Source organism: Rhinoderma darwinii, chromosome 8 (assembly GCF_050947455.1).
Source record: "Rhinoderma darwinii isolate aRhiDar2 chromosome 8, aRhiDar2.hap1, whole genome shotgun sequence".
Lineage (NCBI taxonomy): Eukaryota > Metazoa > Chordata > Amphibia > Anura > Rhinodermatidae > Rhinoderma > Rhinoderma darwinii.
The window spans coordinates 94,404,876-94,432,060 of NC_134694.1; the positions used below are offsets into that span (position 1 = coordinate 94,404,876).

At 41.5% G+C, this 27,185-nt stretch overlaps 1 protein-coding gene across 4 annotated transcripts in view; it reads left to right on the forward strand.

Moving 5' to 3' along the window:
* Positions 1-1,992: 1,992 nt before the first annotated feature.
* ARHGEF6 (Rac/Cdc42 guanine nucleotide exchange factor 6) overlaps positions 1,993-27,185 on the forward strand; it is an 87,953-nt gene continuing 62,760 nt past the window's right edge. For 2 of the 4 annotated variants that reach the window (XM_075835910.1, XM_075835911.1), the window contains exons 1-9: positions 1,994-2,244; positions 12,411-12,494; positions 14,892-14,976; positions 17,866-17,993; positions 18,805-19,006; positions 20,683-20,753; positions 21,667-21,761; positions 22,984-23,079; positions 25,851-25,973. In XM_075835910.1, coding sequence (XP_075692025.1) covers positions 2,080-2,244; positions 12,411-12,494; positions 14,892-14,976; positions 17,866-17,993; positions 18,805-19,006; positions 20,683-20,753; positions 21,667-21,761; positions 22,984-23,079; positions 25,851-25,973 — 1,049 coding nt within the window. In that variant the 5' untranslated portion in view covers positions 1,994-2,079. Of the gene's footprint in view, positions 2,245-7,723; positions 7,793-12,410; positions 12,495-14,891; positions 14,977-17,865; positions 17,994-18,804; positions 19,007-20,682; positions 20,754-21,666; positions 21,762-22,983; positions 23,080-25,850; positions 25,974-27,185 lie in introns of those variants that run through there. The other 2 variants (XM_075835912.1, XM_075835913.1) reach the window with 2 other exon arrangements.

A 27,185-nucleotide genomic window follows, 5' to 3' on the forward strand; every position in this document is an offset into this window, starting at 1 on the left:
TGGTGCGGGCGCGGTTGTTTGCCGTGTCGCGATCGTGTCAGGGCTGCTCTGTGTGGCCTTAACCTCAGCGGGTCAGGATAGAGCTGTTATCAATCACATCTAAGTTCATAACTATCGATTATGTATTCAGGTCAGGATACAAAGCAGCTGCATCTCAAAAAGTAAAAATATTTTTTATTAAGAGGTATTTGGATAGTTCACACCAATGCACCAAAAAATTAATAAAAAGGATTTCAAAGGTGTACATAGCTTTTAACTGTTTTAGAAACTTCTGAGCTCATAAGAAATGAAGAGAAAAAAAATAAAAGAAATGTGCACACGCGGAACTGCAACGCATGACAAGCGTGTCCGTTTTTTGCGGACGAATAACGGACACGTTCATGTGAATCTAGCCTAAATGGTATAAGGGAGAGAAAAGTGTCTAGCAACATGTTCCAAATTTCTCATACTGCAATAAATATCGCACATCTTTTGATTTCCTTTTCTAAATTGACACTGTCTAAACCTTTTACTTGGGTCAATTATCGGGAAAATGAGTGTTCACAGAGCGCTAGTTCCTGTACGTTCATTGGCTGCTTGTATCATTTATGCAGCTGAAAATATTATCGTTGTGGGAAGCGCATCTCCCGGGGTAAACAGGACGACATGATACAAATGTATGGGGACCAGCGATCGGAGTAACCAGCGCTCGTCCCCCATACTAGCTCCTTGTGAAAAGAGAAAACGAGCGCCTATTAGCGAGCTGTGTTATTGATCGGCGCTCATTTAAACGACCATTACGGCCCTATTACGCCGGCCCCTTTTGGTGGGTGCAATGAGCGTTGATCGGCTCTCGTTTGCTCCTTTCAGAAGGAGCTATGTATGGGGACGAGCGCCCGTTACCATATATAACTATCGTGTTTGCAGTGCGGGGGATGTACGGCCGACAACGATAATAGTTTAGTAATTTAAAAAGATACGATCTGCAGATGAACGAGCGTTTGCTCGTTCATCTGTGGATCGCTGTGCTGTTTACACAGGGCAGTTATCGTGAACGAGTGTTTTATAAACGCTCATTTGCCCGATAATTGGCCAGCGTAAAAAGGCATTTAGACTCACCAGTTTTGTATGCCACCAATTATTGTGACAATTCAGCCACTACGTGAGTTATTCAATAACATTCCGTTCCTATTCCTCATGCAAATGGATTTTAACCTGAAATATCCAAAGTCCATAGTTGTTCTCTTCTTTGAAACGTAAAAAGATAATAATAAATAAATTATAATACAAATCAGCTGTTTTTTGATTGTCTGATTCTGGGAAAGCTGAGTAGCCATTATAGCCACTATATACAGCTCCCACAAGTGTTGCTACAACTTCCCCAGACTCCAATTCTGCCCATTTGTTGAATAACCTGATCCAGTATCTCGGCATTACTAGTTAGGTTTGATATTTAGGGCACATTCAGACGCGGCGGAATTGCTGTTGAATTCCGTTGAGGACAGTCCGTAGTGGAATTCTGCAGCAGCCGTTTTTTTACATTTGTTTCTATACATTTTTAGAAAACTTAGTTCAGACGTTGCAGAAAATAACTGTGCGGAGATCAGGCTGCGGTGCAGAATTTCCCCTCCGCAGCATGCTCATTACATTGCGGAGAAGAAGCGGAATATCACTGCGTATTTCAGCCTTTGCAATGCAAAAACTGAAATCTGCGGCAAGTCCGCTGTGATATCTGCAACGTCTGAATTACCTGTCAAATATGCAAATGTTGGTGCAGATTCGTTGCATAATTGCTCCAAATCTGCACCAACATTTGCAGCGGAAAAATTCCGACAAGTCTGAACGTGCCCTTAGGACTCTAAGAAAGCTGAGTAATTACCCCAGTCATATTATCTGCCACCCAGCTTTCCCAGAAGCAGATGAGTGAGGACTGCTGAGAGGGCTCTGTACTGGTGCAGCACTTCTCAGCAGAGTCTCCAGCACAACTCACCAGTAAGTGACAGAAGAAGCAGCAGCTTCCTGTGCGCAGAAAAAGGAAGAAGCCGGAGATGTAATCAGGATGTGGGCACATTACACTGATCTAGTCCCAGCAGCACAGCCATGAACCCGGAGGAGCAGACTGTCACCTGGCTCATCTCCCTGGGGGTCCTCAACTCCCCCAAGAAGAACATCTGCGACCCACAAGACTTCTTAAAATGCTCCCTCAAGGATGGGGTGGTGCTGTGCAAACTGATGACCCGGCTGCTCCCGGGCTCTGTGGACAAGGTAAGCATGGGGTTAAATCCCACCTATATATATATGGGAGCTATGTCTATATATATACTTCTATTTAGATATAGATTGGGATCATTACTGCTGTGATATGGGACTGTAGACAAGAGGGAAACGCCCTGATCTCTGTAGATAATGTCCCACTGCTGCAGCCATAGTCCCAGGTGGGTATGTGAGAGCTGTGCTCTCCAGGAACTACAACTCTCAGCATGAGGCCCTCAGGGCATGCTGGAAGCTGTAGGCTTATGAAAGTTGCAGGGCTATAGGATCAGGCTGGGGGTTCTGTGCTTTGAAAGGCAGGAAAGTTATACTGAACTGTCAAAACTTTCAGCAAACATAAATATTCATATTCAGGTAGATAAATAAAGTAGTGAATTGATCTAAATGCCCTGTCCCTGATCAGTCAGTCTCTTCCCAGCCTGACATGGCTGATAGCAGGGAACAATAAATGTCATGGTCAAGGATAGACTTTAGGGTTAGTGTCCCTTTAAGATCAGCCTGTCCTTAGTATGTTATATTGTGTCACACATATGTTTTGTGCATTGCCTATGGCAGAACAGTCAGGAAGCTTGTGCAGAACTGTGAGAACTTTGTTTATGCAAGTATTAACCCAATAAGTGCACATTCCTAAACACGCGTCACAAATTCTTTAGTATCCTTATATCTGCAAGTACGTTATTATTCAACATCCAAGTAGTAGAGAGATTTTGCATAGTTTACACTGGTTTAATAAGTAACGCATTTAAAAGGGTTTTATAATTTTTTCGGAAATATGGGTCATATAACAGCGCTAACTATTCTCATGCTCTGTAATATATTCTGTGATGAATATATGTTGGAACTTGAGCTGTGGGGTGTTGCTAGTTTACGTGCCCACATGGTCCTTCCATAGACCTCAATGGGTGTATAACATCCATATGGATTACTATGTGAATGTGTTTCAGTAAATAAGTACCGTCTCCACAACTAGGGACCAAATTCCTACATACGCTATATTCAAAACTTGGAGCATGTTTAGGTTATGTTCCCACAGTGCAGATTTTGCATGTATTTTTCAAGTCAAAACCAGGACCTTTATAGGTCTGCTCCCTCCTTGATCTAATTTTGGTATCGGTTTAAAATCTGCAGCGTATCCTGTTTGTGGGGGACATACCCTTAGACCTTGTTCCCACAATGCAAATTTGCTGCAGATTTTGCGTGCATTTTTTAAACCAAAACCAGAGTTGGATCCAGGAGAGTAGACCTAGAAGGCCTTCCTTTTTACACATTGCTTCTGTTTAGTTTCCAGTCCTGGTTGTAGGTTACAAAATACATGCAAAATCTGCAGCAAATTTGCACTGTGTGAACAAGGCCTTAGGCCCTTTTAAACATGTCAATTATTGGGCAAACGAGCGTTCACAGAACACTCGTTCCTGATTATTGCCCTGTGTAAACAGGACAACGATCAGCCGATAAACGAGCAAACACTCGTTCATCAGCTGATTGTATAGTTTATGCTGCCTAAAATATAATCGTTGTCGACAGCACATCTCCCTGTGTAAACAGGGAGACGTGCTGCCGATATGATAGAAATGGATGGGGACAAGGGATCGGAGTAACGAGCACTCGTCCCCATACATAGCTCCTTGTGAAAGGAGCAAACGAGTGCCGATCAAAGAACTGTGTCGTTGATTGGCGCTCATTTACACGGCCCACGTCGGGCCATATAAGAGGGCCCTTACTGTATCAGCCATGATTTTTAACACTATTAACTGGTTGCCGACACAGGACGAGTACGCTCGTCCTGAGCGGCGAGCACTTCGCGCATTAGGACGAGCATACTCGTCCTGTGTGACAGCGTCCCTGCGCGCGACTGTGCGCGCGATCGAGAGCGGGGCAACGGCTGTAATACACAGCCACGGCCCCGCTCTGACAGCGGAGAGAAGAGAAACATCTTCTCTCCGCTGTTAACCCTTTGAACGCCGCAATGACAGCTGATCGCGGCGTTCAAGGAGAGGGGACTGCACATTGATCGCGTCACAGAAAATAACTGTGACGCGATCAAAGCCCATAACTCATATGGCCAGACAGCCCAGGGTCCAGTGAAGGACCCCAGGGCTGTCTGAACATATTTCCTGTTGTTAGGGCATACTGAGGTATGCCCTAACAACTGCCTGTGTACGATCAGTAACAGGCTAATGTACTGGCATATAGATCTATGGCAGTACATTACAGTTACAAAATCAAAATCAAAATGATAAATCCCTTTATGGGATTAAAAAAAAAAGTTAAATGAATGTAAAAAAAAAATAATGGTAAATAAATAAATAAAAAGTAAATAAAATACACAGAAATACAAATTTTTTATAATAAATCAACTTTTTAAAATATAAGTCCCAAAACATGAATTAATATAGACATATTTGGTATTGCCACGACCGTAACAACCTGTACAATAAATGTATGACCTTATTTATGATGATCGGTGTATGGTGTAAAAAAATAAATATTAAAACTGCTGCACAACTGCGTTTTTTCTGCATTTTAATCTAATTAAAAATTTATAGAAATTAAACGATAATGTATTTGTACCAAAAAATGGTACCTACATAAAGTACAACTCGTCCCGCAAAAAACAAAGTCTCATAAAACTACGTCGTACAAAAAATAAATGCGTTATGAGCGTCGGCATGCAAAGAGGGAAATGTAAAAAAAATCGCTCTGTCCTCAAGGCTAAAATTGGCCGTGTCCTTAAGGGGTTAAACGTCTTTTCATATCTTTTCGGACATTTCAAAGGGGGTCTCAGCAGGAGGACCTCACGCTATCAGCATGTTATCAAGGGACTCGTCTACTGAAACAGGGGTCCATGCTCCCGGTATGGAATATTACAGACCAGTAGGCACTCCTTGCACTAATGTATAGTGCTTCTTTGGGGCACCAAATTCTGCTCCTGGAAGATGCTTCTAGGGAAGAATACCTATGCATTGGGGCATGTCATGAAAAATGGTGTCAAATCAGAGGCATGCGGAGGTACTGTATGGGGCCATAGTGGTCTACGGGGGCGTATAACGTATCCATACAACACATCTGTATTATGACCATGTGCATGAGGCCTAACAGTGTGGCATTTATGACTTCTGATGTGTTACACTGGGGACGGCATGCAGCCTGAACATTATACATCTGCAGATATGAGGAAGTTCGATTTCACACCAAGCCACATGGTGTAAATTCAGATCTGATCTCCGCTCCAACTGCTGTGATATTGCGTGTACGTTCCTCAACTAAAGACCGTGTTGGATCTCTTCCTGCAGCCGGTATAATAGGAGTTGTTGAAGGGTAACTAAACTTTTCGAAAAACTTTCGACATGGCGTAGTGAGCACTGAGATCCCCACCGATCTCTAAAACGAAGCTGCAGAAGCGTTTGGGTGAGCACTGAGTCGCCTAGTTTCTGATCGGCTTTCCGATGTACGGACTAATAAACTTTCTTTGAGTCAAAAGAAAGCCGATCGGAAATAAAGCGGCACATCAGTGGGGGTCTCTGTGCTCGGACACAAACCGATCAAAATTTCTGACATGTCACTATGACACGTCAAACGTTTTTAAAAAAAAGTTTAGCTACCCTTTAAGTATAATCTAAACTCATATGGTTGGGCACTATGCACAGTCACAGAAACTACTATGTAAATGGGGACCTCCCTACTCGGAATAAAGAATTGGGCATATTGGATTTTAACATGCCCCATCCTTTACTCCCAGGGAAGAGTGGTCTGACAGCGGCTTATTCCCTTTTCCCCTTTAATGTAAACGTGGACGCTCGGCATGATTATGGTGGAGTCAGAGGAAATAGCTGTCTCATGTATGGCCGACTTAGGGCTTATTCAGACGAACAGGATATACGTCCGTAAAATCCCGCGCGTCGCACGGGCCTATATTAGTCTATGGGGCCGTGCAGACATGTGCGTGATTTTTACGCAGCGTTAGTCCACTGCGTAAAAGTCACGACATGTCCGTTTTTTTCAGCATTTTTCGCGCATCACGCATCCATTGAAGTCAATGGGTGCGTGAAAACCACGCATGTCACACGGAAGCACTTCCGTGCGAACAGCGTGATTCGCGCAACAGCTGTCAAAAGGTTGGGTTATTTGGGGATGCTGATAAAGGATTTATAGGTACGTAGTGGTTCAGATCGCACCAGACTTAATAGGTGCACAAATAGTGTCCCAAACCTGAATATACCATGGCAGTAGGACAACACAGGTGAACTTCAACCTTTAGTCAGTGGAATAGATAACAATTCTTATTCAGTTTGCCCCTCTGTACATGAAGCTTACCTATTGCTAAAGTGGCAGAAAATGTGGAGCTACATATAGGCAAAATGGAGGTCCAACCGCTAAAACAATATATAAAAAAAAAAAAAAGTCGTCCTGGTGATCGATCAAACATAATGGAAGGCGACCATGTAATGCATTGATGAGCCAGGTCTGCCAGAGCGGTCAGTCTCATGGAACGTCTATATGTCCTAATTGGGCGTATGTATAGGGGTTGTCCTTGGAGAGAACCCCTTTAAGAAATGAGTGTTAAATGCTGCCGTCATGTATGTAATAAAATATAAATAGCAGGTACTCTATTCTGACATTTCAGCTAACTTCTGACCCGTCATAGAGACATCTCAATTCTTATAAGTGGGGGACCCGGGCACTGATACACTGCCAATAGCTAGAGTAAAGTACTCTGGCGCTCTTCTGAGCTCTGCTACTGGTGATGGTCTCGACACCCAGACCACCACATATGAGAACTTCTGACAAATCGATATGTCATCAGTAACCGTTTTCTGTAAATGGAGGTGCATTTTAAGTTATTCCTATATATAAATGCCTATTAAATAAATAATTCCCGGTTTATGGAATACATTTCCATCTGTTTTTGTTACTATAGATGAGTGGTCGTAAGCCTATATTTCACAAGCTCTTCCAAAACTACAACTCCCAGCATTAGCACGCTGGGAATTGTAGTTACACAACAGCTGGAGAGCCACAGATTGAGGATCGTTACCATAAATGCACCAATTATCAATATGAAGGCCTTTCGAACGATGGCTGATTTATCGCCATGTTGGTGGCCGTCGTAGGGAAAACTATTGATCTTTGGCTGCTGTGAAACTACATTGCTGGCTGGGACTTGTAGTTCTACACCAAATTTGGATTAACGACCAGCTATGTTAGTTGCAAAATTTACAAGTAAACTTTTCTGTGCTAGTTTAGGAAAGTTCTAAGTTTTAGCAAAACATTTTGTAACACGCAGGATCAGTACATTTGCAGTCCCAGTGATAGAATGTGTCATTCATATGTTTCTTCCTGCGCCTCCTTCCTGAAGCTGGACATATAAGACTAGCAGTCATTGGTAGTTGTGTAGAAACTGCAATTGGTGAGTTCTCTGGGACTTTCTTATTGGTCAGAGGAATTTTCCAACCCAGTTTGCTTTCTCTTCCTGTCAGTGAATGTATACACTGTGGGACAGAGCAGCCTTCAGTGCAGCAAACTACAAACTGCCATATACAAGGTCAGTGGATGTTTTTTTTATTAACCCATCATTGCTTTTTGCTTTATATCTGTTCTGTGTAGACTTTACAGACCGTGTCATGTTGGAAGAGATAGATCACAGATCTGCCTAACAAACTCTGCTGCCTACATATGTGATGTACAAGCAATCTGCACTGCTGGTTGGAATAGAAAAGCGTTTCAGCCTAACATGAAAAAAAAAATCACTAGTAAACACTGGTCCGCAAGTCGCTCTTTTTTGTCATATTGTTAAAAATCCCACTCTGCTGTTTTTTAGTTTTATCTCTTTATGGGAAAGCTGGGTGACAACCAATATGACTGCTATTACAGAGACCGTAGAGGTTGTCACACAACTTTCCGACATTTTTAAATGGCAAATCTCCCTAGTTATCCAGTCATACATCCCCGTTCCTATATGGCTGCATAGAGTCAGTCAGGAGTCTGGAAAATCTGTGTGATAGCTGTATAATTCATTGTCACCAGCAAGGGAAGAAACAAATGTAATTAAAGGGGTTGCCTACTTTGTTAGAAGGGTCCCCCGACTATAAGCTGATCAGAGGCTGTGTTGCTGTTGTGGCCCTTACCCACATTGTAGCTGCTCTCTGCTCCTACGTATAGATGAAGGTCCTGAACAGGAGCCCCCTCCTCGAGCAACCTCAAGAATTTCCTAATGGGGTACTGTATATAAAAGTTTGTTTTTGAAACCAGACTGTCCCTTTAAGAATTAACCGAGTTACATTTTTGAGACGGTTTCAGAATTTATACTATTTAACATCTGTCGTTGGTGGGTTATTTGGGGATGCTGATAAAGGATTTATAGGTACGTAGGGGTTCAGATCGCACCAGACTTAATAGGTGCACGAATAGAGTCGCAACCCAATCGTAATGAAAATAAGTATTCTGCACACAATGCTGTAGTTTGTAATGCCAGAGGCGTAGGCCCTGTTCACACAGAGTTTTTTTGCAGGCAGAAAATTCTGTTTTGAATTTTGGCATTCTTTTCAATAATTAAAACAAGATTTTCTTCAAACTACAGCATTGGATAAAGGATTTATGTTGAGGTTTGGCGTTTGTGACTATATCCTAGTGCTGTAGCTTAGATCGCTATCCGTAAAATATTTCTTTTTCATAGTGGTGTCGCCTGCACAATTCATGTTTAATGTCCGATTTAAATCCGTGATTCCAGAGATAACTGAGTGAATTGTATGTGCAGATCTGCGCTAGATGGAAATATTTGTGTTACTGTAGAGTTATTATCAAAACTTCATCCATCAGTTTATAAAACAATCTACAGATGATCAATATTTGTATCTATTAAATAATCGTCTGAAGTTTATAGCATTCTCACATGGGGAAGTTTGACCTTTGTAAATGCTTTAGGGTAAGGTCTCGTGCACACGACCGCAATTTATCCACATCTTTTCTATGGCCCCATGCATACGATCGTGATTTGAACGGATCATTGCGGGGGATGTAAATCCGGACTGCAACTCAGGACATGTCATTTTATGGTCCGGATTTGCGAATTCACCAATACTGGTGAATTGTTGTGGATCTGTGAGTCCTGATGACACACGGATGCACAGCAAGGGTTTTTTGAAGTGCGACGATCCACAACGGAACCGTGGTTTTGCAGACCGCAAAGCCAATCCGGTCGTGTACGTAAGGTCTAAAGCTCCGCAGAGCAGCATTGACTTGGCTGCGGTTTAGCCAAAACCGCACCGGCACGCTGTTAATGGCCACGCAGTGTTTTGGGTAAAACTACTGGTTATCTGCAAAATCATGTGGCCATAAGGGCCTATTCATTAATGGTTGCATGATTCTGCAAGTAAACATTGAAGGGGGTTTTCCCATGAAGGACATGTATGACGTGTCCACAGGATACGCCATAAATGTCAGATAGACACCTCCCATCTCATTTAATAATCTCATTACCCGCCTTTGAACCCTCTCCAGTTCTCCTGTCATTTTCACTATGTGGAGCCCAAAACTGAATTCCATATTCTAAATGTGGACTTACAAGGTGATTTATACAGGGGTAATATTACATTTGAATCCTGGGTTTTTATCTCTCTTTTTATACACCCCAAAAACCTATTTGCTATCTGTTATAGCTTTGTCCATTCTCCGTGCAGCCTGGCCTCATGGGATGACACTGCAGCCCATGTGATTGCGGCACCTTGTGATTCGCTGGAGCAGTCACATGAGATGAAACGTCATCCCAGGAGGCCAGGCTAGATAGAGAACAGAGGAGTATTAAAGGGGTTGTCCGAGATAAAATGACTATGTGTTAATTCTTGTAATTTTATTAATATAAATACATTTGTAATATACTTACATTTTCCAAAGTGGCCCCGTTGCCAGATCCTGCCGTGGGGTACTTGACGGGTGATGTCACTCTCTGGCCGCTGTGTTGATTTTCAATTATTTTCCGGGTATACGACACGTCACTTGTGACGTGCCGTGTATGGGCTGTTCTGTTGTAACGCGCATGCGCGGTCCCTGCTGTTATCTCGAACAGCAGGGACCGCGCATGCACGTTACGGGCTGTACAGCAGAACAGTCCATACGCGGCATGTCACAAATGACGTGTCGTATACCCTGAAAAGAATTGTTTGGTTACTTTGATTCCATGTCTTTGAAAACTCAAATGGCCTGATACAAAAAGCAAAGTCAAATTGGCCATTGGAGTGCTCTTAATGGCTCTTATAGTCTATAGTGTTTTGTACTGTATGAGTTCAAGCATTACCATAGACTGTACCTAGGAGCATAACTAGAACTCATAGGGCCCCATAGCAATGGTTAGGACGGGGGCCCCACAACTTGTTTACTATTCGATCATTTGTTCAGTGGACCGGAGAGCGTGCCCTTTCATTGTCCGCTCCAGGCAATGCTGGGCCACAGTAGCTCTTCCTCTTCGATATTTTGACAAGATGCACTAAATGGTGGGAGATATTGATTTCTGCTGATGAGCAAAAGTCCGCAAAGATATTGTATGTGTGCGTCTGCATGTATGTATGTATGTATGTATGCATGTATATATGTATGTGCGTATACAGCGCTGGCAAAAAGTTTTTACACTAACACAAATTTTAGTTTTTACAAAGTTTGCTGCTGCGGTTTTTATAGTGGCAATTTGCATTAACACTAGATTGTTATGAAGAGTGATCAGATGAATTGCAATTAAGCTACTGTAACAATTAGGGTATGTTCACACGGCGGGGGTCCGTAACGGCTGAAATTACGGGGATGTTTCAGCCTGAAAACATCCCCGTAATTTCAGCCGTACCGACATGTGCAGGTGCTTGAACGCCGCGTCAATTACGGCCGTAATTAGCGCTGCTATTCATTGGAGTCAATGAATAGCGGCTCCAATTACGGCCAAAGAAGTGACAGGTCACCACTTCTACGCGGGCGTCTATTTACGCGCCGTCATTTGACAGCGGCGCGTAAATATACGCCTCGTGTGAACAGACAAACGTCTGCCCATTGCTTTCAATGGGCAGATGTTTGTCAGCGCTATTGAGGCGCTATTTTCGGGCGTAATTCGGGGCAAAAATGCCCGATTTACGTCCGTAAATAGGCCGTGTGAACATACCCTAATAGGGCTGGAAACACATCAAGTTTTTGGTACAGATTTTGATACAGTTCTTTTCAGCCACAGCCAGTGGATTCGATAGAAATTGGAAATATAAAGGAAGAGTTTATACTTCTTCCTCCTAGATCCACTTCTGTCTAGCAAGGGTTTTTTGAAGTGCGACGATCTGCAACGGAACCGTGGTTTTGCAGACCACAAAGCCAATACGGTCGTGTACGCGCACCAGAAACTCGATGTGTGTTCTCTACGTACATATAAATATTACAGGAATATTAAATAAGTACTAGATTCCTGACATATTCCTAGATATAACATATGCGTTTATATGATCTATGTTCACTTACTGTCCACATGGATGAGGCCTAAGTGACAAACCTTTCCTTCCCACTCCTCCAGGCACCAAGATGAGTGTTGTAACAGTAAAGGGTAACTAAACTTTCAGAAAACTTCTGACATGTTATAGTGACATGTCGGAAGTTTTGATCGGTGGGGGTCCGAGCACTAAGACACCCACCGATCACTATAACGAAGCGGCAGAAGCACTAGGGTGAGCGCTGAGCCGCTTGGTTTCTGATCGGCTTTTCTCGGAAAGCCGATGTAACGGTGTATGGGCCCATAGACTTTCTATTGAATCCGTAGACCGTTACATCGGCTTTCTGAGAAAAGCACATCTGGTGCTTCGTTTTAGCGATTGGTGGGGATCTCAGTACTCGGACACCCACTGATGAAAACTTCTAACATGTCACTATGACATGTCAGAAGTTTTCTAAAAGTTTGGTTACCCTTTAACTATATTACGAGATCAGATCATATGTAGTACATTGGTAGTGAAGTTCCATTTATACTCTTCTGGAGAACCCCATTAATAGATTAGACACACAACGAGTAGTTTGTAACTAGTAGTTATCGCTGATACTTGTTATCAAGGAAACTGTGTGTGTTAGATATATAGATATGAGATATATAGATATCTCGTGGTAAAGAATGTTTTTGTACTTATGTAATTTTATTCTGTCTTTAGTTTGTTGCAGAACCAAAAAGTGAAGCTGACTGCATTGAAAACATCCGAGAGTTCTTAAAAGCATGTAGCTCTCTCCATGTCGAGGTGAGTTTCGGTATCACTTTTCCATCTATTATGCATGAAGTTGGACTGCAGGTAACATCAGAAGGCTATGAATGTTCCTACTAGGTTATGCCACGTATGACCTATGTATGCAGCTTCTATTGTAAATGCAAACAGTCCGGTTGTGTTCTGGGGCGGGCTAATCTCCCACCCCTGAAATTTTACTTGAAGGGTTTATCCAGGATGTGAAATGTTTTTTTTTTGTTTTTTTATTGGGGTCTGGATATGGAATAAATACACCAAAATAGCAATATTTACCTATCCTTGCCCCTGGCGATCCAGTGCTTCCGGTAGTGGTTTGAGAGGGCTCAGCGGTGCTTGCTGCTGACAAATCATATTTCTGGCATATTGCATAACACATGACCTGTGAGCTCTCCGATTGGCTACAGCGGTCTCATGCTACGTGCACATAAACAACCACCGGGAGTGCCGTCGTAGTGTCACCTATGATTAAAACTAATCAAACTTATCTCAGGTGTGCTGTAATGTGGACACAATGGGGGAAGTGTATGCAGTTATGACAGTTTTTAGGATATTTGCAAAAATATGTCGTTCATGGCAAACACCATATTTATTATAGGTTTTGTACGCATTTAAAACGATAAAAATGGCTATCAGTGTGTTTGGTGCAATTTTCTAATTCGGTTTTATTTAAAAATATTTTTACTTTTTGAGATACAACTGCTTTGTATTCTGTACGTTCATAACTTAGATGTAATACATTCAGACCCGCTGACACTGAACCTGTCAGTCCCGCGGACTGAATGGATTCAGATCTCAGCGCACAATAGATCTGCTCTGTATACAGGATACAAAGCTGCTGTATCTCAAAAAATAAAAATAGTTTATTAGCAGCACTACAGGGCAAAAAGTGTTAGTGGTTATTGGTTGCTCTTCTTCTAACCTGTTGGTATCCAAGTAGTTCACACATCAGCAGGAACAACTGTATACCTGATGATACGTGGACTACGTGGATTCCAGGAGGTTTCTGTTGTTAGTCTCCTGGCCTAAAGTAACCACAAGGGGCTGAGAAGAAAATAGGACAATACACACATTTATATACATTGCCACAAAGTGCATTTGTTTGTTTTTCCTTTAGTTTTAGTTGTTGTTGTGGCTTGTCAGAGGAATGTGTATGATATGGAATGATGATATATTTTGACTATCAGATTATCTCTAGTTCTTGCATGTTGGTGCAGAACATTCTATATGCTTTTTTTTTTTTTTTAATTATAAATGTGTATTAAAAATAAAATTACTTTGACAAAATCCTGTTTGTTCCCCTCCCAAGGCAAACAAAGCAGTGTAAAGTCAAATGAAGTATAAAATGAGTCCAGTACAAAAAGCCAAAAATATCAAAGTAAAGAAACACACGTGTTGAGCACATTGTGTAATTTGTTACATTCTTGATTTCTAATACTACGTCGACTTGAAGAAAGGAAACTTTTTTCCCTTTTTTTTTTTTTTTATATATTTTTTTTTTTATAGTCAATGACTTTATTTATCTTGTTCCGTATTGTAACTAATATTTTGCATAAATTAATGTTTGGGGAAATCTGAAAATTATTCTTATTTTCCCCAGTTAAACCTTACGTTCCTCCCCTCAAATTCATACTACCCAAGGGTATCCTGATGGTTCTTCTGGCCTTCTTGCTCTGGGGCATGAGAGCCTATGGGCCTGCATAGAGTTGTGTCATGATTTCTTTAGTGGTGTCATGAGGTGCAGGGAACCTGTACAATTGCACATGGTGTCCGTACAGGTCTAATTTACCAACCCATAGGCACTCTGTTTGCCGCCATATGGTGCCTGGTAAATTTGGAGACACATAGAGATACAGAGTATTTATTTTTAATGAGAATGGGGAGGTTTATGGCAACCCTCCATGCAGGATCCTACCTTTTTATGATTGAGGGTAAACAGACCAGAATAACCTCTAAAATTGACTTTTCTACCTTGGTGTAACCTGTTCCTTCCAATATCTGTAGTTAGCTTCTGGCTGCAGAATGTTCTATCTACAGCCAAACCTGTCCTGCACCTTTTTAAGTGAGTTCTCATGTTTCCAAAGATGGCACAACGTCTCCTTATTAAGGGGAAAATGTTTCATGTAGCACCTTGGCACTATGCACCCCTGCTCTGAGCATTAGACGTTCGATGCATATTGAGAGAACTTCGCTTGACGCATTACAGACAATTACCTGGAATGCCTTTAGGCAAATATCCGAAATATCTTAAGTTCTAAAACATGTAAGTGGTAAGCAGCATGCCTCAAAGGGTTAATGTAGATCGATCACTTGCGGTTACCTTAGAAATCTGGGCTTTAGTCATTTTGATCTTTAAACGATAGACTGATATTAATAAGTATTGTGCTTTGTTTACAGCTATTTGAAGCTCATGACCTTTACACTGGCGAGAACTTTTCTAAGATATTGAACACCCTTACTGCTGTCAGCAGAGCTACTGAAGGTAAGATGTGACACCCGACAGAGCTCTCATCTATTTAAGGGCTCATTCAGACGAGCGTGTATCTCGTCCGTGTGACAGCCGTTAAAACAACGGCCGTCACACGGACTCATGTATTTCAATAGGGCCGTTCACACGACCTTTGTTTCAATGGAGCGTGTGAGGGGTCTGTGGAAAAATAGGACATGTTCTATTTTACTGCATGTCACGCATCCCTCCATAGACTCTAGTCTATGGGGAATCCGTGACAAAGCGTCCCGCACGGGTGCACTGTGGACGTGAAAAACGTGCGTTTTTCACGTTCGAGGTTGCCGACGCTCGTCTGAATGTAGCCTTACAGCTTCATGTCAATGTTTTGGTTTGTGTGGGAGCAAACTAATCTTCAAACCTAGCTACAGCTTTGGTTAACACATTCGAATATATTCATATTTACCTTTTAATATATCAAGCACCAACATATTACACAGTGCATGTGCTTAATCAAGACGACATGTACAGAAGCAATACAAAGTAGAAGACGTGGCCCCTGCCTATATGAGCTTACAACCTAAGTGGAGGGATATATCGGGGAGCTACATAAATAATAATTCTCTAATCTAGTACTATTATAAAAATTGCTCACTTTACAATTTAGAACTGATCCAATAATAACATGTAGCAATAGTAATAATAAAAAGACAATGGCAAAACAACAATATTAACATGTAGTAGTAATAATTATTATAATAGTAATAAAAAAACATAATGAAATAACAACAATAATATGTAGTAGTAATAATAATGACAAAACAATAACATGTAGCAGTAGTAATTATAAAAAATGATAAAACAATAACATCTAGTAATAATTATGAGAATAAAAATAATAATGACAAAACAGCAATAATAACAAGTAGTAGTAGTAATAATAATAAGCAGCAAAATAATGACAAAACAACAATAATCACATGGCTCTAAGGTTCTAGCTCACGTAGAGTTTTTGCTCTGTTTTTGACATGGAAACCGCACCAAAAAAAGCCCGAAACCGCCTCAGGAGGCGTAAATTATTTCTTCCCACGTTTCCTTCTCTGACTTTCCATTGACATCAATGGGAGGCAGAGAAAGTGTTTTTCTCAGTTTTTTTGCCCACTACGCTCAATGACCGTGGCCGAAAAATGCGTTAAAATACACGGCAAAGAAAGTGCAGGCATATCAAAATCTGCCTCAAAATTCCTGAAGGACTTTTGAGGCAGATTTTTCTGCCTGCAATAAACTGTGTGTGAACATACCCTAAATATCACACCTCACATTACCTTATAAGCCATCCGCAGTATAAAAGCTGCTGCTTGTGGCAGTCTGCAGTTTGGGAACAGTACACATTCTATAAACCCTTAGTGGCAGGCTTACAATAACTAGCAGCTGACCAGAAGCCTCAATAAAAAATAAAAGACAAGCATATACTGCAATAAAATGTTCAAATGTAAGCCCCTCCCACTATAACCATGGCCACACCTCCAGAACCATCTCTACACTAATGTGTTATCAAATATTGATGTCAATGACACTCCCGAATTAAGTTAAATACCAACGTCCATATCAGACTGTCCACACATTAAGGCCCCATGCACACTACCGTGCTCGTAATTACGAGCATGGCCGGGCACGGCCGGCCACGGGCAGCCGGCCGTTATTCCGAGCCGTGCTCCCATTATAAAGTATAGTAGCACGGCCCGTAAAAGAAAAAAATAGAACATGTTCTATCTTTTTCATCGGGACGGGCACCTTCCCGTGAGAAAACGGGAAGGTACCCGTGGCCAACAGAAGTCTATGGGCCCGATATTTCGGGTCGTAATTACGACCCGTAATAACGGGTGTTTTTACGGTCGTGTGCATGAGGCCTAATGCCACGTAATACCTACCCGCTTCTGCTGCCAGAAATTGTGACCACCTTAGCTAAAACATCCTATAGACTGCTGACAGAGAAGTAGATGGGGATTTGAATTGGCTATGTTATTTAAATGCTTCAGCTGCTTAAAGGGGTTGTCCACTACCAGAGAACTGATGACCTATCCACCGAATAGGTCATCAGTATGTCATCGGTGCGGGTCCGACACCCAGACCCCGCACAAATCAGCTGCTCTGGTTGCCTCCGGGCACCTGATGTCATTACACAGTATGCAATGTGTGGCGCTGGAAGCAGTTGGCTCTGTACATTGCATAACGGCTGGGTTGAACTGCAGTTCTGCTCGTATTCACTTGAATAGGAGCAGAGCTGCAGTACTGCAGCTCGGCCGCTATTCCATGACTGGAGGCAACTGCTTCCGGCATGGACGTCTGCCCGGAGACAGCCAGAGAAGCTAATTGTTGCGGGTATGGAACCCCACAGATCATGTACCTATCCGGTTGATAAGTCATCAGTTGTCTGGTCGTGGACAACCCCTTTAAGGGAACGACTCTGAAAATGCCTCAGAATTAAAGAATTGTTATTTATGTAATTCCCTATTATATTAACTAAGGATTAAACAACATTTTGAGACAATGTGCGCTTTTACAATCGTTTTTGTTTTTTATTGCTCCGAGGCATCTAAAATACAAAGAATGAAGCAACTTTGCAAATGGTAATAATTAAAAATATCTTAGTTTTGTGTATACAGCTCCTATTCAGTCCCATGTTTCGTGTGTTACTCTTTTTTATCTGCCGACTCTTCTATTCAAACCGTATTAATTGTATTACAGATAATGATATTGTAAGATAAAAGGAGGAAAGAAATCCCCTGATTATGGTAGTAATTCTATTTAAATATGAGACTCTATTGTACATTATATTTTAGCTACGTTTGTGCTTTTTTCTTGATTATTGTCCATTATTATTTTACTAATATTTATATCTTTGTACTGTGTTGTGTTTGACAGAAGAGACGCCAAAGAGGCCATGTTCTCGAACGTCTTCACATTCACATAGCTTCACAGCGTCCTCCCAGATAAATACGCACGGAACAGATAGTGTAACACGCGTGCTACGGAGGCAATCGAAACCTATGGTAGGTCTCTGCATGTGAGCCTTGCACACACTTTAATGGGGCTTTTGACATAAATTGCTATCATATTCGCTTCACCACAGTTGTTGGCTTCGGTCCCTCTTATGTGAGTTGCCACATTTACCCTTATGGTTTAACCCTTTCTGTTTAACTTGCAGCAATTTTTTAATCAAGGAAAGAGCATCTCCAGTGACCATAGTGTTTCCTGCATAGGGACAACTACGGTAGTACATCTATATGTTGATGTCTCAGCCGTTAATTGTCAATCCTTTCATAATTTTGTCCTAGTGTGGCATGTAAGCAAAGGAATTAAAGCGCATGTGTCAGATATCCTCTGCTAGGGTAGAGTTAGGATGAATGAATTCACTATTTTCATGTAAAAAGGGCTGATAGAGAGAGCCTGTGAGTCCTGCTTCCCCCGCCCATACACAGTGATTGACAGCTCTCAAGCTGTCAATCACTGGGGGAAGCAGGACTCACAGGCTTTTTCTATGAGCCCTGGCAGCATTTAAACATCTTTTTACAATAAAATACTGAATCAAGTCATAGAAAAGTATATGTCCACAAGCTCAAAATCATCCCCTCTATCCTATGCTGCCCTCAGATGGGAAACCTGACCGATCTTTTTGGCAAAAATAGAATGAGCAGAAGAGCGGGGGGATTTGGTGGAGCATCCTGATTGGGAGGCAGTGGTCAATTGGGTAACCAGTAACCTTTCCAACTGTATTAATTTATTCTGTCCTGTCTTGTATATTCTGAGTTCATTTACTTTATTTCTTATCTTTTTACGCCTTTCTCTTTGGTTTCGTATCAGGACATGACGGGAAATGGCAGCAGTCAGTTTATTGTGAAAGCAAAGTTTAATTTCAATCAGGTGAATGAAGATGAATTGTCATTTTGCAAAGGTGACACTATCCATGTCAACAAAGTAGTAGACGGCGGCTGGTGGGAAGGAACGTTGAATGGCAAAACGGGCTGGTTTCCTAGTAACTATGTCAAAGAATGCAAATCTAATGGTAAGTGTCCGGTTCGGGCCAATCGAAAAGAAAGTGTTTAAAATTGCAGTTATGTTTCTTTAGCTACTTCATATAAGACGGCTTTCTCCTCAGACCCCTATAAACATGCATGATTGGGTCGACAGAACCTGCATCTTTACTGCCTTTGGGAGGGGGATAAGTGGCTGCATGGCAGTCTCGCAACACTTAGGGTATGTGCACACACACTAATTACGTCCGTAATGGACGGACGTATTTCGGCCGCAAGTCCCGGACCGAACACAGTGCAGGGAGCCGGGCTCCTAGCATCATACTTATGTACGATGCTAGGAGTCCCTGCCTCGCTGCAGGACAACTGTCCCGTACTGAAAACATGATTACAGTACGGGACAGTTGTCCTGCAGCGAGGCAGAGACTCCTAGCATCGTACATAAGTATGATGCTAGGAGCCCGGCTCCCTGCACTGTGTTCGGTCCGGGACTTGCGGCCGAAATACGTCCGTATATTACGGACGTAATTAGTGTGTGTGCACATACCCTTATCTCTTCAGGAAAAGCATGATCCAGCGTGTTAAAATCCAGATTTTCGTTTAGTAGGACAGCTCCCATACAAAGTAGATTATTGTGTGGATAGCTGTACCAAAATATCTGTCTGGTTTGGTAATTGTGCTATATATTCCACCAATGTCCATGGCTCTGAATATCTAACAGTCTGCGCAGAGTTAGCGGACCCTGTCTTTATGGACTTGTAACATTTTCAGCTTGCGCTCTTATACCGCTTAGTTTCAATAAGTAATTTATTAATTTGCTTTCCAACGGCATGGACCCTATACAGAGACCAGGACACATTGAAGAAGTATATAAAGCTTGGACCTGCTGCATTGAATATTACAGAACTCAATCCACATACCTTCGAGAAATATATGGGGGCATTAATGCGAGGTACACTTTAAAGGGGTGGTCTAAAACCCATTTTCGAAGACCCTATTAGGGAATTAGATAAGAGTACAGAAAAGGGGACCCCACCCCTTCATTTAATTCTATTTGCCAAAGCCAGGAGCGACTATATAGACTCTCATACTCTGGAGCACATCTGTGCATTACGCGGACAGCCCATTGATTTATTTAGGAACTGAGTAATGCTCCATTTCCCCTGTGGTGGCGCTGCAGGGGAATTGAATACTTGCTGCTGGGTTCCCCAAGAGATTAGAGCTGATGACTGGAACCCCACCAGCAGGACAACGTATGATCAGCATAATATCAGGGGATCTTTTAACAAAAAAGGGATTGGCCAATATCCTGAACACCGTATCTCTGTTTAATTGTAGCATTAGAGACTATTAAAAAAAACAAAAAACACACACAAGCTTTCTTCATAGACCTGAATCTTTTATTGGAATCTGTCCTTTTTATGAGTGGGAACGAGCCATTAAGAAATCAAATTCTCCACCGTTGGCAGCATGTCCGCCAGCAGCGTGCTAACCGGCTGACAAGGAAGCTGCAGAAGATTATTAGATCGCTCCCACTTCTAAAACAAATCATTCCCATAATGGAAATATAACCGTAAATTGCGGAGAACACAAATAAATAAATATAAGTACACCCTAGGCTTGTCGAGAGTAAATCTGCACTTTGACTTGGATTCAGCCATTCTTCATGTCACCAGCATTGTCAATATGAATGTATTCGCTCTTCTAGATAAACCACTCTCCCCAAAGGGACTGAAAGGTTGTGACAGCGCTCCGCTAACCAAAAATTATTACACAGCGGTAAGTATTTCCTATTTAAATATGTTTAATACATAGAAATAATTGCTGCATTCTAGTAGTGGATACGCAGGAGATACAGATAATTTTAATATATTAATGTGCGGCATTTTGTAAACTTATACTAATGTATTAGGAAATTGAATAAGAAGCAGTTTCCTGATGTTTTCATAGCAGAAGAATTGCGCCCTTTATAACCCTGGATTCTGCTGGCGGACTGTCAGGGGTGACGGTATTTGATGTATATTCTATATTTTATAAGGACACTGCAATGATATTTAGAAAATTAGTTTTGCCATGAAATTATTATAATGTTTCTAATCTTTCAAGCCTATAATTTACCCAAAAGCGACATGAAGTATAACTTCTTATATTTAAGCATAGTTGTGTCAAATGACGCATTCGGATCCTTTCTATAATACAGTGAAAGCGCTTTAAGACGACCTTTCAAAATTTCAGTGAAAAATGGTCTCTTAGAGGGGGTGGTTCTCTCATAGAAGAAGGCCAATATTCATAGTATATGGAGGCATTGAAAATCCATCAGTGAAAAATCTAGGCTAGATCAGGGGTCATTTCTTAAAGAGGTGGTCTTTTGGAGAGCTTTCACTGTAAGTCTAGGTGGGATGACCTCATCTAAGGAGATCTTGACCAATTTGGCCATGAATGTGATCGTCAAATCAGATCTGACCTCCAACATTCAAATCTGGCCATGCCTGGTCAACATTGACAGACACTGCCAGCGAGGTTCTTATGGTTGGTCCATTTTTGGTATCCACCACAGGAGGAATACATTTACAAGTTATGGTCCATAGACTGGTTCCTCGTCTAGCAGTATAACCTCATTGAGCAGAGAGATAATCACATTTTTTTCCTATAATGCTAAGAACTGAATGTAATTCTCTATTTTAATTAAAAGGTGTTGCAGAATATTCTGGAAACCGAGCGAAGTTATGCGAAAGAACTTCAATTACTGTTGACCACTTACCTCCGGCCTCTTCAGACGTATGATAAGTAAGTTAGGTGGCAGTTTAGACTTTTATCTTTCTTGAAATATGTACATGTATCGCTCGTGTGATGATCACAACCCTTACTTATTACTTCCTTCAGTGCCGTGTATATGGCATCAGAAAGGCTGTTTTTGGTGCAGTTGTTTTTTTAACCAAACACAGGCGTAGATGCAAGAGAGAGGAGACATATCCCTCTTTTCTTTATACTGTTCCTTCTTTTTGAATCCACTACTGGATTCGGCTCAAAAGCCTGCATCAAAAACTTTGCGTTCGAATCCAACGTAATATTGATGTTTCTCCAAATATGATCTTCTTGCTGTGTATTTCTTATTTTTTCTTTTTTAAAATTGCTAATTTTCGCTGTGTTTCTTTTAAGAATTTATTTTAGCGTTTTGTTTTTTTTTGTTGTTGCTAATTTTGTTATTTTGCAATGAAAAAGGCGGCTCTAATATAGATTATACCGTAAATCTAAAAAATTGCTATATCTGTGGCCAATTATAGATGACTGGATGCTGATTGGTGAGTAGATTGCATGATAACACGGTCACACACGATTTGCGGTACAATTGCAACAATATTACAGCTTGGTGGCAACTTTTGCGTCGCCTTATGAGCAAATAAGTTGCAAGTGACTTTGAAAAAATCTCAAAGAATCCAACATGGCCAGATTTTTTTGCTGTGGTTTCTTGGTTTCTTGTTACTTTTTTTTTCCCCCCTCTATGAAAGCATTGAAATCCCCTTCGAGGCGTGGTAATGAAATTGTACCACAAATTGTGGGCAACTCTGTGTAGCTGTAATGTCCTAGCCTAAATATATGGCAGCATACGGATACTGTATGTGCTAGTAGGCTTTTTTTCCCCTCGTTGACCTCAATGGAGGGGATTTTTTTTTTTTTTGTGTTGTCATCTGTATGTTTTTTTTGTTGCTGTGATCGTGCAGTTCTGAAAAAATGTCACCTCGCCTTGTGTCAACATTAATGAAAGTAGCTTCAGTAATATAGCAAATGCCGCGGCACTCACCGATTTGGTAAAATCGGTGAGTACCGCAACGTTTGCTCATGCCCTCTGGGACTATAAGACAACGTGTGTCTGCTGACGGGTCTGCCGGGCAAGCTCAGGAAATATGAACTTCCCAGCAGCCTTGTAGGTTATTGACCCTGTTAGATCTTTCTATTACTGTACCGATCTAACTATGGTTTACTTCTAAAGAAAATCCTTGCTTTGCAGGTTATGTGCTGGAGACGTTACATCGTTGCTTGGAAATTTTGAGGAAATCGGCACGTTTCAGCAAACGCTATGTCAGACGTTAGAAGAAAGTGCAAAGTAAGAATCTATGATACAAAGTAATTACTGTCATTGTTAGACAACGTGTGTTCGTTTCCTCCCTGCAGTCAGACAACACTCTTAACGTGATATTGTTAAGGAAGGTTTCTGGCTAAACTCAAGAAATCATTAGTAAATGTAAGTCCTAGAATTGTCTTCTTCGGTCAAGTTGCTAAATATTCTTTTTAGCTATTTCCTACTTTTACCTGCTTCTTGGACTTTTCAGTGACCACCATTACGGTTCGGTTACAGCTCCCGTAAGTGTTGTCATCCTGCTTTTCCGGACCCCTGAGTGACATTACTGCCATTAATATCCGACCTCTGTGAAAAAGCTGTGACTTGTTTTGCCTTTTTCTGGAGGCTGCATTGTCAGCCCATTATAGTCAGTGGCCGACAATGCAGCCTCTGAAAATTGGCCTGATGAAGATGCCGGTGCGGCATTGAAACGCGTAGCCTTTTATCATCTACAATAAACCTTTTTCATTAAATTGCATCTCATACGTGACTTATTACAGTTCACGGGTCTGTATGTCATCCAGAGTGTAGCAGCGCCCCTCGGAGACTCTCTTTTTACGATTATTGTAGAGAAGTATTCGGCACACAGACAAATATGATTCAAAAATTCTTTCGTTTTATTTGTATTGTATTCAAATGCCATGGGCGGAGTGCGTGCAACGTTTCGGTCCAAGAAGACCTTCGTCAGGCACTAGAACCCTGTTGGCGTGGATGTATCCTGCTGATGAGCGCTGCTGTTCATATCGCGGCTTACCGCTCGTTTTTGGCGCCAAATAAAACGAAAGAATTTTTGAATCATATTTGTCTGTGTGCCGAATACTTCTCTACATACGATTGGGTTGGGACCCTATTCGTGCACCTCCTATAGGTCTAGTGCACTCTGAACAAATACCGTAGCACGATTATTGTTCTAGTGATCAGTGGGGTCGCAGCAATTGTAGCCCCACCAATCGAACAAAGGTCTTTAGTGAAGTAACCATTTTGAATTTAGAATTCGAAACAATTGCGGGACTACACGCAGTTTTCCCGTAGCACTACAGTTACTGTTTACAAGAATACATCGAGTCGTATGTACATGCAACTCATAGGATTTTCAATTGACTATTGTGTGACAAATATATCAATAAAAGTCACGGGGGGGGGGGGGGGTGTTGCAAGTCGTTCTTGAAGCACGAACCAGTTGCTACAAAACTTTGTGTATAGCCTGACATGTAATTGTGGTGTAATAATCGTCTTTTGAAAGGTAGACTGTACGAAACAGTTCCTAGATTTTTCCACTAGATGTCACTGTTACAATGCAGCTCTCTGAATGGGCGATACAATAATATTATATTATTTCCTATAATATCATTTAATATAACTGTAACCTATAATTATCTATCTATCTTTAATAAAATCAGTAAATAATGTATATTTAATATCACATTACAGATTCCATAGAAATTATATTAATGGACTTTTTTTTTATAGCTTTATATAAATGTAATCTGTTCCAAATTGTATTCCCAGATATCCGGTATTACATGGAGGGAAATGTCTATTTGCAAACACTCACCATAGATTCTGCATACATTGTTCAGCCGTGACATTAAAACCACTGACAGATGAAGTGAATAACATTGATTATCTGGTTACAATGGCGCCAGTGAAGGGGTGGGATATATTACGCGGCAAATGAACCATCAAGTGATGTGTTGGAAGCAGGAAAAATTGGCACGTGTAAGGATCTGAGCGACTGATAAGGGCAAAATCATGATGCCTAGATGACTGGGTCATCTCCAAAACATCAGGTCTTCCTGTTATGCGGTGGTTAATACCTACCAAAAGTGGTTTAGGAAAGGACAACTGGTGATCCTGCGACAGGGTCATAAACGCCCAAGTCTCGTTGATGCACATGGGGAGCGAAGGCTAGTTTGTCTTGTTCGATCCCACAGAAGGGCTACAGTAACACAAACTGCCTCCTGTACAATGCCAAAAATGCCTACAATGGGCACGTGCGCATCAGAACCTGACCATGGAGCAATGGAAAAAGGTGGTCTGGTATGAGAAATCACGTTTTCTTTTATATCATGTGGATAGCCTGGTGTCACTTACCTGGTACCAGGGTGCGCTATGGGAGGAAGGCAGCCTGGCGGAGGCAGTGTGATTCTCTGGGCAATGTTCTGCTAGGATACCTTGGGTCCTGACATTCATGTGGATGTTACTTTGACACGTACCACCTACCTAAAAATTGTTGCAGACCAAGTACACCCCTGTATGGCAATAGGATGGTTTGAGGAACGTGACGAAGAGCTCAAGGTGTTGACTTGGCCTCTAAATTCCCCAGATCCCAATCCAATCGAGCATCTGTGGGATGTGGTGGAAAGACCAGTCCGATCCATGGAGGCCGCACCTCATCACTTCCAGGACTTAAAGGATCTGCTGATAAAGTTTTGGTGACAGATACCACAGGACACCTCCAGAGGTCTAGTGGAGTCCATGTCTCGATGGGTCACAGCTGTTATGGCGGCACGAGGGGGATAATAATATTAGGCGGGTGGTTTTAATGTTCTGGCTGATCGGTGTGTGTCCATAAGGATCTATTGTATCTTGTCCGTATGGGCAGTTATGATTTATTATCTTCTTCCACTACAACTACAGTCCCTGAGATTAATGCTGGGGTTGTATTTAGATGCAGGATATATTGGTAAATCACATCCCCTCCTCAGCTGAGCTGCCAGGCTGTGCTAATATGTATTAACATTATTGTCTTACAGGTTGCCAGAAAATCATCAAAAAGTTGGAGGTTGTTTTCTGACGCTTTTTAATCAGTTTAAGTCTTTATATTTGACGTACTGTGCAAATCACCCAATAGCTGTCAATGTCCTCAATCAGCACAGGTAAGTCCCTTACATTACCTTTCCTAGAAGAGCTCTAGTAACACTGGACTGTAAGACCTTCCCAAATAAAGGAAAATAAGCAACAAAAGATTGCAGACTAAAATCTGGTGGTCTAGGGAAGTGGAGGGGTAAATGCCTACTTTGCTGGTGGTCTACAGCAGTGGAAGGTTTAACCCTTTCAGGGCCAGACTAATTTTCGTTTTTATGCTTTTGTTTTTTCCTCCCCGCCTTCAAAAGGTCATAACTCGTTGACACAGCCATATGAGGGCTTAATTTTTACGGGACAAGTTGTACTTTCTAATGGTACTATTTAGTATTATGTGCAACGTACTGGGAAGCTGGAAAAAAATTCTGAATGGGGTGGAATTGGGAAAAAAACAGCAGTTCCGCCATTTTCTTATGGGTTTCTAACAGTGATACCAAATTTATATAGTTTTTGTTATGTTTTAACACCATTAAAAAAAAAAGTTTGAAAGAAACGAAAAATTTTTTGCATCGCCATATTGTGACCCCCATTTTTTATCTATATATAAGACTGTAAGGAGTCTTTTTGTTAGTGGAAAGATGTTGTTTTTATTAATACCTTTTGTGGGAATGTCTGGCATTTCGCTAACTTTTTATTAAATTTTTTGTGGGGGTTGAAGAGGCAATTCAGCCATTTTGACCTTTTTCCTTGCTACGACCATTTTGGATAAATAGTTTTATAGTTCGGGCATTTTCGGACACGGGGATACCTAATGTGCTTATGTTTATTTTTGTTCATTTTTCTATGTGATCTAGGGAAAGGGGGGTGATTTAGAATTTTTTTTTTAAATATTTTTTTTAAAACTTTTTTTTTTTTTCCTACATGTGTTTTTTTTGTTTTTTTTAAACTTTTATTTAGCCCCCCTAGGGGGCTTGAATCTGCGATCATTAGATGGCTTATGCCATAGACTGCAATATCACAGTGTTGCAGTCTATGGCAAAATTAGTGCATTTCTATTGAGACTTGCCACAAGCAGGTCTCACTAGCAATCTTCCTATAGCAGGGCTGGGAGCGTTTACAAGTCTCCCAGCTGCTATAGGAGTACACCGGCTCCCGCGATCTCACCGCATGGGAGCTGGTGACAGGCCCAAAGCCAAAGGGGCAGTAAAAACCCATCAGATGCCATCACATCTGACCGGCATCTGAGGGGTTAAATGCTTGCGATCAGAAATTTTTCTCATCGCAAG